Raw genomic sequence first — 12,891 nt, 5'->3', positions numbered from 1 at the left:
ACCCTGCCTGAATGCACCACAAGGTCTATCATTTTCTCCTCTTCCCATAATGCTTTAGGTGATGACATCAGCGGTTCAGGAAGTGGGATGTGCAGTGAGAAGTTCTGCGTGCGAGGCAGGCCACCAGTCTTTGGACCCAAACTGGACACTCCCAAACTCGACGCCTACAGCCCAGAGAACAAAAAAGTGAAAGGTTCTGGAAGTCGGGTTCAGCCCTGCGTCTCCTTACTGCTGCTCAGTCTCCTGCTGAGACGGTAATGGAGACGGAGTCCTGCCAAATCGGACCAGAGGAATTCAGGGTCGGAGTGTGTGGAAAGGGTGAGGGGTCAGGGAACTGCCAAAAGGAAAAGTCGGAGAATGAACGGACCTTTAACTCAGAGGGAACGATCTTAAGAACTCTTTTTTTAATGTTTTTTTTTATGTATGTCAATATTTAGATTGGATTTTTGTGTATCAAAAATTTCTCTGTAAATTTGATTGTCAAAAAAAGGTAAGATCTTGATTGGTGTGTTTTGTAATGGTACACATGGTTCTTAAGATTCTTAAGCAAGATACACAAGCAATCACAAGCTACTGTGTTTCATTTCACAATGCTTGATTCATACAGGATATTTGTAAACAATATTTGTTTGGTCTTTGAGCACTTGACAAAATAATCTACATCTGTATGCTAGAAAATGCCTTTAAGGGGAGATTAGACAACCATTCCAGGGCAGAAAACAATTATCCCAACTGATATGAAATAATTAGAACGAGTACAATCGGTGATCTGTGATTCTGTACATTTGTTTTAGGCTTCTCTTATTGGCAGGCAAAAATGAAACACAGTAAATATATGTGAAAAGTGAATGCATTAAAAATGAATAAGAGGGCATAATTGCGGGTAAAATCTGTGTGCATGCATCAGTCCTGAAGACACAACGGCTAATGATTTTTGCTGAAATATTTTATAAAGCAGATGTTTGCAAGAATTATCAAGGGTTGAGATAATTAGGTCATAAAAGCTCTTGCAATTTGATCGCAGCTGCGAGCTAGATTTAGGATTTTACACATTTCAGATCAGACACTGAATGACTACTAATGTGACAAGACCGACATTTTTGGATTTGATCCTTAAGAACTACATTTCAATACCTGCAGAGAAAGTCGCTGTCGAAATTAGATGCTCTGGTGTCAAAACATCATAAAGAGTAGCCTCAGCTTGCAGTCGCTTTTCTACCTACTAGAATCAAAATCGTCCAAAGATCTCGTTTAGATAGATAGGGAGGATGTTTTAAATAAAAATGTACTACTCATGTTGAATGTCAGCTTGTTGAATGTCAACCAATAAAATGCATCAAATGGTAAACGTTCCTTGTTCAGTCACAGACTATGTTCTTAATCGTTTGTAGTCAATGAGATGCACATAATATGGTCTCTGTTAATGAACACTGGCCACAGTGAATGAATGTCCAGGAAGTGTCTCAAAACTCAGTGTTTTATCAGCTGTTTGTGGCAAATATTCCCGAGCACATGATTACGTCAGCACATCAGAGGGGTACGAGGATGGTTTTGATAAATTTGTTTACTTCCAGCGTGCATTTCAACATTTAAGGATTTGTGAATGTGGTTGGGTTTTTTTTACTATTAAAAAACTGTTTATCAGCATTTCATTGTCTCCTTCACTTTGTTAGACACTGATATCACTTTCAATTTTTTTTAAATCAGTGATTCCCTGACTGAGTTATTGCACACTATTATCTCGGTACTAAGGCTTAACAATGGACTTTTTAATTGTAGTGTGCACTGAATGTAACTTTAACACAAACAAGTCGATTCTAATAGCACCATAAAAAATATTATTTTTTTAAATGCCCAAATAATTCAAAACTCATTAAAGGTTTGTTGCCCTCTTTTACTGTTTCATTAAGAATGTTTATCTCACTGTACATGGTCTTTGTATCACGTCTCAAATAAAACTGTAGTTTTCTTCGGGGTCATGGTGGTGGCTGTGTGTTGCTGGCTTGCTCAGTTTTTCTTTGTCCATCCTGACCGGGGCGTCCTTTCCTTTCCGGAAGCTTTTGTCAGAAAGAGTACGCCAGTGAGTGCCAGAGCTATTTGTGCTCTCTCGATGTCCAGTCCCTGCGAAGGGAAAGACAGAATGGCTTCGTTCTGTCTTGAGGAGAAAAGTACTATTGGTGTTTAAAGAGGAAATCTTAATGTCAATACTAAATATGTTTAATGACCTAAGCACCTGAAATCTTTTGGATACTTTATCCAAGGGTGCATAATGTGGAGAGAAGCCTTCTTTTACACAGTGACTGTACACTGTCAGGTCTTTAAGGTTTCCTAGCCCTAAAAGCTCTCCCTGACTCTGCCATATGAACACACACCTGCTATAAAAATGGTTTTCTCTCTGCAGCATGTACTCTGGAAATATCACTAATGCTCACAAAGCCCGACAAAGCCTCAGTGAACAGCAATCTGCACTTTACCCACTGGCAGAAAACATTCAAATCTCATACACACTCGCGTACGCCCATGTGCAAGCACACAGGTACACACACAGTCACACACGCAAACACACAGGTACACACACAGTCACACACAGTCACACATGCAAACACACAGTGCTCTCAGCTGTTTGGTGGCTTTTTCCATTTTAATACATTCTTCCTCTTAAGATGTTGGTGAGGTGAAACTGTTGGCCATGATGTTGTTGGAGTCCTGCACAGCTTGGGCACAAACCACAGTACTCGCCATCAACATAACCATGCACAAACACATCCTACAGCAGACATGTTCTCTGGGGTCAAAGTTCCTGGATCTCAAAGCCGCCACTACTAAAGATCCTAGACCCTCATAAAAATGCTGTACAGGCCCGTGCAAGTGCAAACTGTGAAATCAGCTTTGTTGCATTTGCAAGCGTCTTGCTTCATTTAACCTACACTTAGCTGAGCAATGAATTCTGATGAGGAGAGCACTCAAACACTCAAACACGCTGAGGTGCTCAAATCTGACACGGCCATATTGGCACTGACCAGCAGTCCCTTCTCAAATCAAAATGTACTCCTCCAGTATAATAATGCACAGGTTCTTCAACGTTTTTATATAAATATATATTTTTTATATGCACCCTTCAGGTCGTCAGGTAAACCCTGGTCACAATTTCTGTGATGTTCTTGAAAGGATGGAGCATGAGACAGGGTTGTGGTTCGAGCTGCAGTGAGAGGTGAGTGAGGGAGCTTTGAGAGAGTCTGACCTGGCACACGGAGGCACTCCTCTTTGTGACGGTTGGTCCACGCCTTCATCTTACACATCTTACTGCAGTAAAACACCTCGTGACAGCGGCTACAGGCCGTCAGCACTACCCAGGTAGAGCGGCCACACTGGTAACAGTACTTAAACAGGGGTTTCCTGAAAGGCGTGCGCACACACACACACACACACACACGGTGAGTGAAGGTCTATTTCAGAGCGTGACAGACAAGGCCAGAATTTCCACTGGTGATGTATTTGTGGTTTAAGTAAACAAGCTCTTACCTCTCAATCACGGTCTCCATCTCGCTTTTACTCCCAGACCTGCAAGATGGAGGAAACATCCATACAGTTGTGTGTTTTCTCTCTATAAACATCATGTTTGACTAGAGTATCTGCATGTGCCTGAATCTTGGGTGTGTCTGCGTGTCTCGGACGAGGACCTCAGATGAGACTCAGTAGGAGATGATGTATCATCCTCTTCAGTTCCTCCAGCTCTGTTTCCAGGAGGTGTTGCACCTGTCCCAGTAAACACAAACTTTTCTTTTGGACCAACACCTGTAACCAACAAGTGGACACACACACACACACACACACACACTCATAATGTTGTATGTTATGTCAAGTCATAATGTTGACTTTACGAAGTGCACTGGTACAATCTCGTGGGCACTTACTGTGTATACGCTGCCTCTGCTCTGTTTTCAAGCGCTGTGTTTCCATGCAGACAGCAGCCTGCCTGAGCAGATCTCCCAGCATGCCGAGCAGGTGTCGCCGGGCGTTGTAAGTCTCACGCTCACGCTGGTTCAGAGCGTGGTATGGGGTATGAGCAATACGCCAGTCCTGGACAGAGAAGACAGCAGGAGGTTCACATTCTGAAATAAACAAGGACAAATATATCTAATTCAGAGAACTGCCTTATAACACATTACACTGGTCCACATTTTGATAAGAGACTTGTTTACAAACACTCGTGGTCCTCATACTCTCATTTAGCTGACATGAGCCCACTACAGGGACCGGCACCAGGACATTATATCAGTAGCAATAAACTGCAAGCAAACTTATGACCATCTGGGTCAAGGCCAAGCACTGGGGAGTGGGAGGGCCGGGTGAGGAGTGGGAGGGCCGGGTGGGGAGTGGGAGGGCCGGGTGAGGAGTGGGAGGGCCGGGTGAGGAGTGGGAGGGCCGGGTGGGGAGTGGGAGGGCCGGGTGAGGAGTGGGAGGGCCGGGTGGGGAGTGGGAGGGCCGGGTGAGGAGTGGGAGGGCCGGGTGGGGAGTGGGAGGGCCGGGTGGGGATTGGGAGGGCCGGGTGGGGAGTGGGAGGGCCGGGTGAGGAGTGGGAGGGCCGGGTGGGGAGTGGGAGGGCCGGGTGGGGAGTGGGAGGGCCGGGTGAGGAGTGGGAGGGCCGGGTGAGGAGTGGGAGGGCCGGGTGGGGAGTGGGAGGGCCGGATGGGGAGTGGGAGGGCCGGGTGAGGAGTGGGAGGGCCGGGTGGGGAGTGGGAGGGCCGGGTGGGGAGTGGGAGGGCCGGGTGAGGAGTGGGAGGGCCGAATCCAGGCCTGTTCTGCTGCCGTACCTGGTTAAAGGAATGATGGGCGTAGTCCAGTGCTGTGCCCACAGCACACTTGCGCCCCTCACCAACCACCACGGGCATCAGGATGTCGGCACCAGCCTCGATCAGCTTCTCAACCTGAACAGTAAAAAGGAGGGCATTGGAAAAAAAGCCCAATCGGAGCCCATATTTAACGCCTCTGTACTGGTCCTGAATGGTTCTGTACTAGTCCTGAATGGTTTGCAGGTCGTGTCAGAGTAGAGATATTCACACTCAGCAGACCTGTGCGTTAGATGAGGACTGTGTGGTGTTACCAGTCTGATCTTGCCGTGGCGTCCGCGGTCATAGCCGATGTTGACGGCGGCACACAGGGCACTGCCTACATGGCGGGACAGGGGCAGGTTGGGGTCGGCACCTGCAGCCAGGAGCTCGTCCACAGCCTGAAGACCGTTCCACAGGAGTGACACGGGTAATTAATGAAGGAGTGTGCTCATCCAAACGTCGCCATTAGCAGCAGTCATTGTGTCACGGTGGATGATACATTAATAAAGCCAATCTGTACTGTGAGCCTGTATAGGATCTTGCTGATTTGCTTCACTATGTATTCAAGGTCACTCACAAGGTCGTTGCCGCTGGCAATGGCAAGAGAGAGAGGAGAATGGCCACTCCACAGATGGGTGGTGCTTGCCTTGTGGGTAAGAAGGACGGAGACCACATCTCTGACATTCTGTAGAACACAACGTTCATTCACACACGCAGTATTACTCCAAACAAAGCACAATACTGAGAATACTGTAATATCATTGCGATATCTGTTCATATATCCATATAGTCAACAAATTTGGTCAACAAATGTATCTGTTTATACATTATCTGACACATCAATGCAGTGTACAGAACATGGCAGCATAGCACATAAATATATTACAATTATCTATGTGCTTACATTTTATTTGTTTACATTGCTTGTGTAAAAGAAAAACAACTTAAAGGCAACTTAAGGCCATGGCAAACAGTGTACCCATATTACCATACAGTAAAACACACACACACACACACACACACACACACACGCAGTGAATGAATCTGTGCTTGCCATGTAGTCACTGTCTCTCTGACAAGCCACGTGGAGTGGGGTCCTCCCCCCTTCTTCAGGCGTTGTCAAGACGATCGAGGAAAAGCAGGCGGGGCTTGTGGAGTTGAGGGAGGAGCCGTTCTCCCCACCCACCTGCATATCTGCTGTGCTCTGTGCACAAAAGCACCAACAGCTCAGTTTTTTCTGAAGCATACAGTTATTATTTACCACATCTTTTAGCCGCAGCACTTAGCATTAGCAAATTCAATTAGATTTTATCAGCTTGTTGCTTAGAAACTGCATTTGTGAACCACACCCCCCCCCCCCAACCCTCCACCCCCCAAAGCCATCAGCTACATTAGGACTGAGTCGAGTAAGGAAGACATGCTAAAAGTCAATAGGTCATTGACTTGTTTTCCTGCTATCCACACGCCTCACTTGGTGCTCAGCTAAGGGAAAAGGAGTCGTCGCAGCTCAGACCTTGTCCAGCTCAAACACTTCGCTGGCGTCCTGCGCTTTGACGTCAGGGTCGGCAGCTGCGTGCAGAAGCAGCTCGGTGATCTTGGGGCCCATGGGCCCAGACAGGCCCGCTGCCACGTGGAGGGGGTACAGACCCTTCTGCTAGATCAAACAAAGAAAAGAACAGGGACCGTCAGTGTTGTTAGAGGACCTTCGTCATGCCAAACTGGATTTCCCTTTATTTATTACAAAAAAGACATTTTCAGCAACATGTAAATAATGTAAAAGTTTTAAAACACACCCTTGAATCCCCAGGCATGTTTAAGCTCTGAGTGCTTTTAGAATGAGGTACAACACAGGGCAGTCAGAACAGAGCTCATTTATCTTAATTTAGCTTTGCTTGCACAGTTGATGAAGGATTATGTCTGAAACATCACGTCTTTCTGGAAAGCTTGTGTACTTCACTGCAACCACCTCTACATCTCTTACGCTGCAATTACACCCTGGAATCTTCCTCAGGAGTCTAGTGTCTGACTTAAAGGCACAGTAACAGAATCAGTCTGTTTAATTATAAGGAATAAAGATTAGAAAAAAAGTTGTGTAAATATGAATCATGACTGTTTTCAGAACATAAAGCCACACTGTAAGTGAACATCAAGGCAAAATCTAAGCTAAAAGTGAAGAATATGGGCCTTTTAACAATTCACAGTCACTTTCTTGTCTTTTCAATGGAATACAGCCAACCAGAACAGCCAAGCATTTGAAACTGCTTGACAGGGAGCAAAAAGCCCAGTAAAAGCCCAGTAAAAGCCCAGTAAAAGCCCAGTAAAAGCACAGAAACTGGACTATGAATTCAGATGGCGTCAGAGCAGATCAAGGCTGACTAATCGTAGCTCGCAGGTGCAGGAAAGATGCCCAGACATTCCTTGTGAATTCAGCTCCAGCACAAAATCCAACATCTCCCCCGTTTGCTGAGGTCTTCGGGGGTTTGAATCTAACAGCCTGGCATGCCGAGCGGGGAGGGGGGGGTGGGGCCCCAGGGTCTGCGGCAGCGGGCTTGGGCGGGTCTCACCTCGGTGGGTAATGGCAAGTCTGTGCGTGCACCACACTCCAGCAGCCCCCGCACGGCCTCGGCGTGGCCCGCTTTGATGGCCAGGAAGATGACGGGCATGGGGCGGCTGGAGGCGTTTGGGTCGGCCCCTCTCGCCAGCAGCAGCTGCATGGTGGTCCAGTGACACTCCCGCCTGTCACGAGGAGACACAAACAGAAGGACGCCACGTGCGCTACATGACAAAGGCTAATTCCAAGTCATCTAGTTTTCCAAGATTTAGTATTTATTTAAGTCAAAAGAGAATAATCTTGGCTCCAAGTCCCACGTGCATGTGCACTATGTGTGAGCACATCATTTCAAAATTCTTAAAACAACGTCCAGGACTCACTCTGTTGTCATCGCTGGTGTCTTGCAGACGGTCTCCTGGGGGTTTGCAGGTGACTCCTTGCCCATTTGGCACAGTACGTCAGCCATCTGTTGGTTGAGGTCCTCGCTGACCTCAGAGCTCAACACGGAGCCAGTCACGGAGCCAGTCACGGAGCCGGTCAGGGGGCCGGTCAGGGGGCCGGTCAGGGAGTGAGATGCGATATACTTGGACTCTATGTCTCTACTTCTCCAGACTTGCTCCTCTGTTTCTGGATCTGTGCAATCATTCAGGGAACAGACCCCTCCTTCCTCCTCCCCTGCCTGAGAACCCACAGAGACGCTCCCATCCAGGAGGTGAGCAGACTGCACCTCCTCCAGGAGCTCGTGCTCTGTCGCCTCCCAACTCCCCGACCGCAGGGCCTCCTCTCCCTCGCTGGGGCTCATGCCTTCCTCCACGTGGCCGGGTACGTCCTCAGCACCGCAGATGCCTTCGCCTGAAGGAACTCTCTCCACTTGTTCAGTCAAGAACAGGCAGTCTGTATTGAACAGTTTTCCATCACTGTCATCTCCAGGACGTTCTGTCAGGAGGCCAGCAGACTCCTGCTGGGGGGTGTTCTCCATGGCTGAGTCCCTGATCTTCAGAGCAAGAAAAGGCAAACGTTAAAAAACAAACATACATCACGATGAATATAGCCTAGCAATACCACAACAAAGTGTCTAAGACAGAGATTTCAAACCCTGCTTCTGTAGGACACCTGCACGGTACCTCAGTACTTTCAAAGATGTATCACATGTGATTCTTAAGTGAATTATTCTTAAGTGAGTTGTTAAGCTTTTCATCTTAATGTGTATGAAGTGTAGAATCCCTCCAGAGCTGGCAAACATCTTCACATACTGTATAAAGCCTGCAGTTCTGGCTTTGGGAGGCCTACCTCTGGTTTTAGAGTTTCTCTCTGAGATACCTTCTCAGCCTCTGTCTCCTGTAGAGAACTGAAGGGGTAGTAGAGGAGGTTGCTCACAGCAAGTGCAGACATGCCCTCATCATTCAGCTGGTTCACATCAGCCCCGTTGTCAAGCAGCAAGTGGATCACATCGTTGTGACAATTCGCCTGCACAGCAATGTGAGTGTTACTTCCAGCGCCTCGTAGTGCACACACAACACAAACAGGGTATTCAGTAAAGACTGTGGATATTGCACGTCCCATTGTCTGAAATGCTGGAGGGAAGAATACTTTATTGAAGACGTACATATCACACTACTCCAAATGTGTGAGGTCAATGAATAAAGAGTAATACAAGTGCTGCCATCTGGTGGTGGATTATATTTGTCTGGAAAAATGCTTAATAGAGATTGTTTTTCCTGTTTTTACTTAAAATTACACACTGAACTGTTACTCTGAAACGATCTGTGATGTCTGTTTAAATATAAATGCAATGTGAGGTGAAACAGAATGTTTTTAAAATTATTATTGGAAAGTATTTCTGTATCCCTACAGTGGTAACACTACAGTAAACAAAATATCCATTCTCTATTCAAGGAAAAGGCATAAGAAGAAATTACTTTCACATTTCATATTTGATCATTAGACATGTTTATTGTGATTAATTAATTGGTCCTATGACCACTTCAAATTAGATTACATTATCACTGTATCATAATACAACCAACATCATTCCAAATTATCGGTACCCTGTACTATTGACCTAACAATGTAACTTATTCTGTAAAATACGTCAAGTTCCGGGAGCTGTACAATACAAGCACAATATGAATTTTAACAAGTGAGTCTTACAGTACAAATCTTACCAAGTGAGTCTTACAGTATGACTCTTACCAAGTACGAATCTTACCAAATGAGTCTTACAGTACAAATCTTACCAAGTGAGTCTTACAGTATGAATCTTACCAAGTATGAATCTTACCAAGTGAGTCCTACAGTACAAATCTTACCAAGTGAGTCTTACAGTATGAATCTTACCAAGTATGAATCTTACCAAGTGAGTCCTACAGTACAAATCTTACCAAGTGAGTCTTACAGTATGAATCTTACCAAGTATGAATCTTACCAAGTGAGTCTTACAGTACAAATCTTACCAAGTGAGTCTTACAGTATGAATCTTAACAAGTATGAATCTTACCAAGTGAGTCTTACAGTATGAATCTTACCAAGTATGAATCTTACCAAGTGAGTCTTACAGTACAAATCTTACCAAGTGAGTCTTACAGTATGAATCTTACCAAGTATGAATCTTACCAAGTGAGTCTTACAGTACAAATCTTACCAAGTGAGTCTTACAGTATGAATCTTACCAAGTATGAATCTTACCAAGTGAGTCTTACAGTATGAATCTTACCAAGTATGAATCTTACCAAGTGAGTCTTACAGTACAAATCTTACCAAGTGAGTCTTACAGTATGAATCTTACCAAGTATGAATCTTACCTAGTGAGTCCTACAGTACAAATCTTACCAAGTGAGTCTTACAGTACAAATCTTACCAAGTGAGTTTTACAGTACAAATCTTACCAAGTGAGTCTTACAGTACAAATCTTACCAAGTGAGTCTTACAGTACAAATCTTACATTCTGAGGTTTGGCAGTCTTACTGTGGCTGTGATGAGGGCGGTGTATCCTCTTGCATCAGCTACATCAGGGTGGACCTTCCCATCAAACAAAATATCACAAACATTCTGGTAGAGACCAAGGGATGCTGCTCTGATCAGCTTTTCTGAGATGAGCTCCATGGGACCTTTGGGGCCAAACTGCTCCCTGTTCATAGCCAAGACAGCAGCAACATCCCAGTCCAGATCCTTGGCCTCAAATCTAAAAGAGAGAGACATGGTTGGGGTAACAGTTACAAATGATATGCTAAAATGAACACTAAATACTTTATTTGATATGAGTTGGTCTCTAGGGAAATACAGGTCACACAAAATCATTATTTGAAATGTATTAGCTTAAAAAGGTCTTGGCATTCTACATGCCTTGACTTTTAAGCTTGATTTTTAAATAACACCACTTAGTATGGATCATTTGTTAATCATTAACACAATATTGTCTTTTGTAAAATATATCCAACCATTAGGACACTGAGGTGTTTAAAAAGGTCTAACCAATCGTTACCCATGTCAAATGAAGTGCATTCATATATACATATTCCGTAATATATATACTGCAAAGTATATTACAGAATGTAGTGATATACTCACAATATAGTGCTCAGCCCTTATAGTGCAGGCCGACCTCATGCCCAATACAGGGAAACATTATCTGCCGGGTGCCACTGTGCAGTCCCAGAGCTGTGGTGTCATCATTAGCAGAATAAGCCCTGCTGTGCTGCTGACCTGTGGGTGTGGATGAGCGCCTCCATTTGCTGCTGAACAGACAGGTCATCAGAGAAGGAAGGAGTGTGGATATCGTCCCTGCCGAAGAACAGCAGGTCCAGCTCCTGCCGTCGGCTCTGCGGAGTGGGCAGGTGGTCGGAGTCAGTGGAGTAGCTCTCGATGCCCGGCGGCAGGACAAACCGCTCGTCCTGCAGGAGCGTCTGGTCACAGAGCTCAGGACGAGCCGTTGGGATGACTACCTGGTCTTTGGTCTAGGGAGGTGATTTGAAATGTAATAATCTGAAAGCTTAACAAAGACATATCGCATTGGCGTGGCAGCACAAATTTAGCATTTTACTGTCATGATTTACTTATAATAACTGTTAATGCTATGTGTAGTTTAACCATCCTGTCCATTAAACAAACTAATAGGTATCCTGTTTTTCCTGATTTAGCCAAAAGCATGTTATGAACAAATACTTAAAACTTAACACTGCTGAGGTCACCCCAACCTGGCTCTGAAGCTTCTGTTTTGGAAGCAGGCTCATGTACTCAGGAAAATCCCTCAGGCTGAAACCTTCAATCACACAGGTGGGTAGACGGACCAACCAGTGCCTGTACCACAGACCCACGTCCTGCTGACCACCCGGGTATGTGGTCACCCCAGGTCCAAAGCGCTTGTCAGCGTGGTACAGACCCTAAGTGGAGAGGAATACTGATTTAAAACAGGACATCCGACTCAGTGCCTTGTGTAGACCTTGCATGTCCAAATTTCTTAAAACTAGTCAAATTGTAATTTAAGGTATAATAATAAAAATTAGAGGGAAGATAGTATTAAATATTTTAATAAAGCATCCATGGTCAATAAAATCATTCAATTACAGACATAAAAACAACAGGTTACATCATTTAACAAACAAAAAAACCTTCATCAGGTCTTTGCCAAGCTGTGTGATTACCTGGAAGGTGGTTCCGTCAGGGAAGTGATGGACCCCGTATCCTTCTTTACCGTTCAGATAAAACCTTCCCCTGAACTGTGCGCCATCCGGCCACGAGTATATTCCGCTGCCGTGGCGATAATCCTTGTAGAAGGATCCTTTATAAAACTAGACCATAAACACAGGATTTGGTCACCAAGCAGGTTAAACAGGCCGGTCTAATAAAATACAGTTTTGTAGGAGAACTTTGTTCTGGATGAAACGTGGTTTATAAACACAGTATCGCTGTTCATTTATAGTCAATAACACGAGTTATTTGAAAATGACTGATGAAGATAAACAATAGAACAACATTATGAAGCACCATGATGTTGAAGCTACCTCTCCGTTTGGCCATGTGAAGACACCGGCGCCTTGTTTCAGGTCCTGGACGAATTCTCCTTCATATCTGGACCCGTCCGGCCACTCCTGGGTTGCTACTCCGTTACGTTTGTTCATACGTAAACCACTGCGAATATGTGGTAACGTCATTTTAGCGAAATCGACATTTGGATGGTGAACGTACGACTTTAAATATATATATACTTTAATATATTACAATATATTAAACTAGTAATATATTTACTAGTTTATACTTCAACACACGTTTCTACTGCTGTTTTACGCGCAAGCCAACTTCGTTCCCTTGACAACGTTAGTTTTATTTTGAACACCCACGTGTTCTGGGGCGTAAACTGGTCCCTGTTGCTCCGCCCTCCAGGTAGCTGCTGCCCCACTTACCTGGAGGTTCCGATCACCAACACCGGCTTGACTCACTCAACACGTCTTATTTCATTTCCGTGTTCAAACTTGAGTTTGAACACATTTTTGTTTCCGTGCTACTGCGGCA

General features: G+C 45.0%; 2 protein-coding genes across 7 annotated transcripts in view; one reads left to right on the top strand and one right to left on the bottom strand.

Moving 5' to 3' along the window:
- Positions 1 to 1,647, top strand: part of gpc1a (glypican 1a) — a 24,196-nt gene extending 22,549 nt beyond the window's left edge. Inside the window, exon 9 of the mRNA XM_076991607.1 lies at positions 59 to 1,647. Within this exon, the coding sequence (XP_076847722.1) occupies positions 59 to 258 (200 nt within the window). The 3' untranslated portion in view covers positions 259 to 1,647. The remainder of the gene's footprint in view (positions 1 to 58) is intronic.
- ankmy1 (ankyrin repeat and MYND domain containing 1) lies at positions 1,560 to 12,878 on the bottom strand. 6 transcript variants are annotated; one of them, XM_076991602.1, is made up of 19 exons: positions 12,783 to 12,878; positions 12,384 to 12,510; positions 12,024 to 12,170; positions 11,577 to 11,762; positions 11,086 to 11,336; positions 10,348 to 10,564; positions 8,674 to 8,850; positions 7,764 to 8,377; positions 7,397 to 7,568; positions 6,346 to 6,486; positions 5,887 to 6,036; positions 5,410 to 5,517; positions 5,105 to 5,230; positions 4,815 to 4,928; positions 3,915 to 4,080; positions 3,681 to 3,795; positions 3,523 to 3,561; positions 3,242 to 3,396; positions 1,560 to 2,121 (listed from the first exon to the last, which is right to left on the bottom strand). In XM_076991602.1, the coding sequence occupies exons 2-19, from the start codon at positions 12,498 to 12,500 to the stop codon at positions 1,949 to 1,951; spliced, it is 3,168 nt and encodes a 1,055-aa protein (XP_076847717.1). In that variant the 5' UTR covers positions 12,501 to 12,510; positions 12,783 to 12,878; the 3' UTR covers positions 1,560 to 1,948. The 6 variants fall into 6 exon arrangements, with proteins under 6 accessions (XP_076847717.1, XP_076847718.1, XP_076847715.1 ...); XM_076991603.1 differs by lacking the exon at positions 12,783 to 12,878 and adding an exon at positions 12,648 to 12,673; XM_076991600.1 differs by lacking the exon at positions 12,783 to 12,878 and having other exon boundaries at positions 12,384 to 12,637.
- Positions 12,879 to 12,891: the final 13 nt, after the last annotated feature.

The sequence above is a fragment of the Brachyhypopomus gauderio genome, unplaced genomic scaffold, assembly GCF_052324685.1.
Source record: "Brachyhypopomus gauderio isolate BG-103 unplaced genomic scaffold, BGAUD_0.2 sc84, whole genome shotgun sequence".
Classification (NCBI taxonomy): Eukaryota; Metazoa; Chordata; class Actinopteri; order Gymnotiformes; family Hypopomidae; genus Brachyhypopomus; species Brachyhypopomus gauderio.
This window is presented reverse-complemented; position numbering and strand designations above follow the sequence as displayed.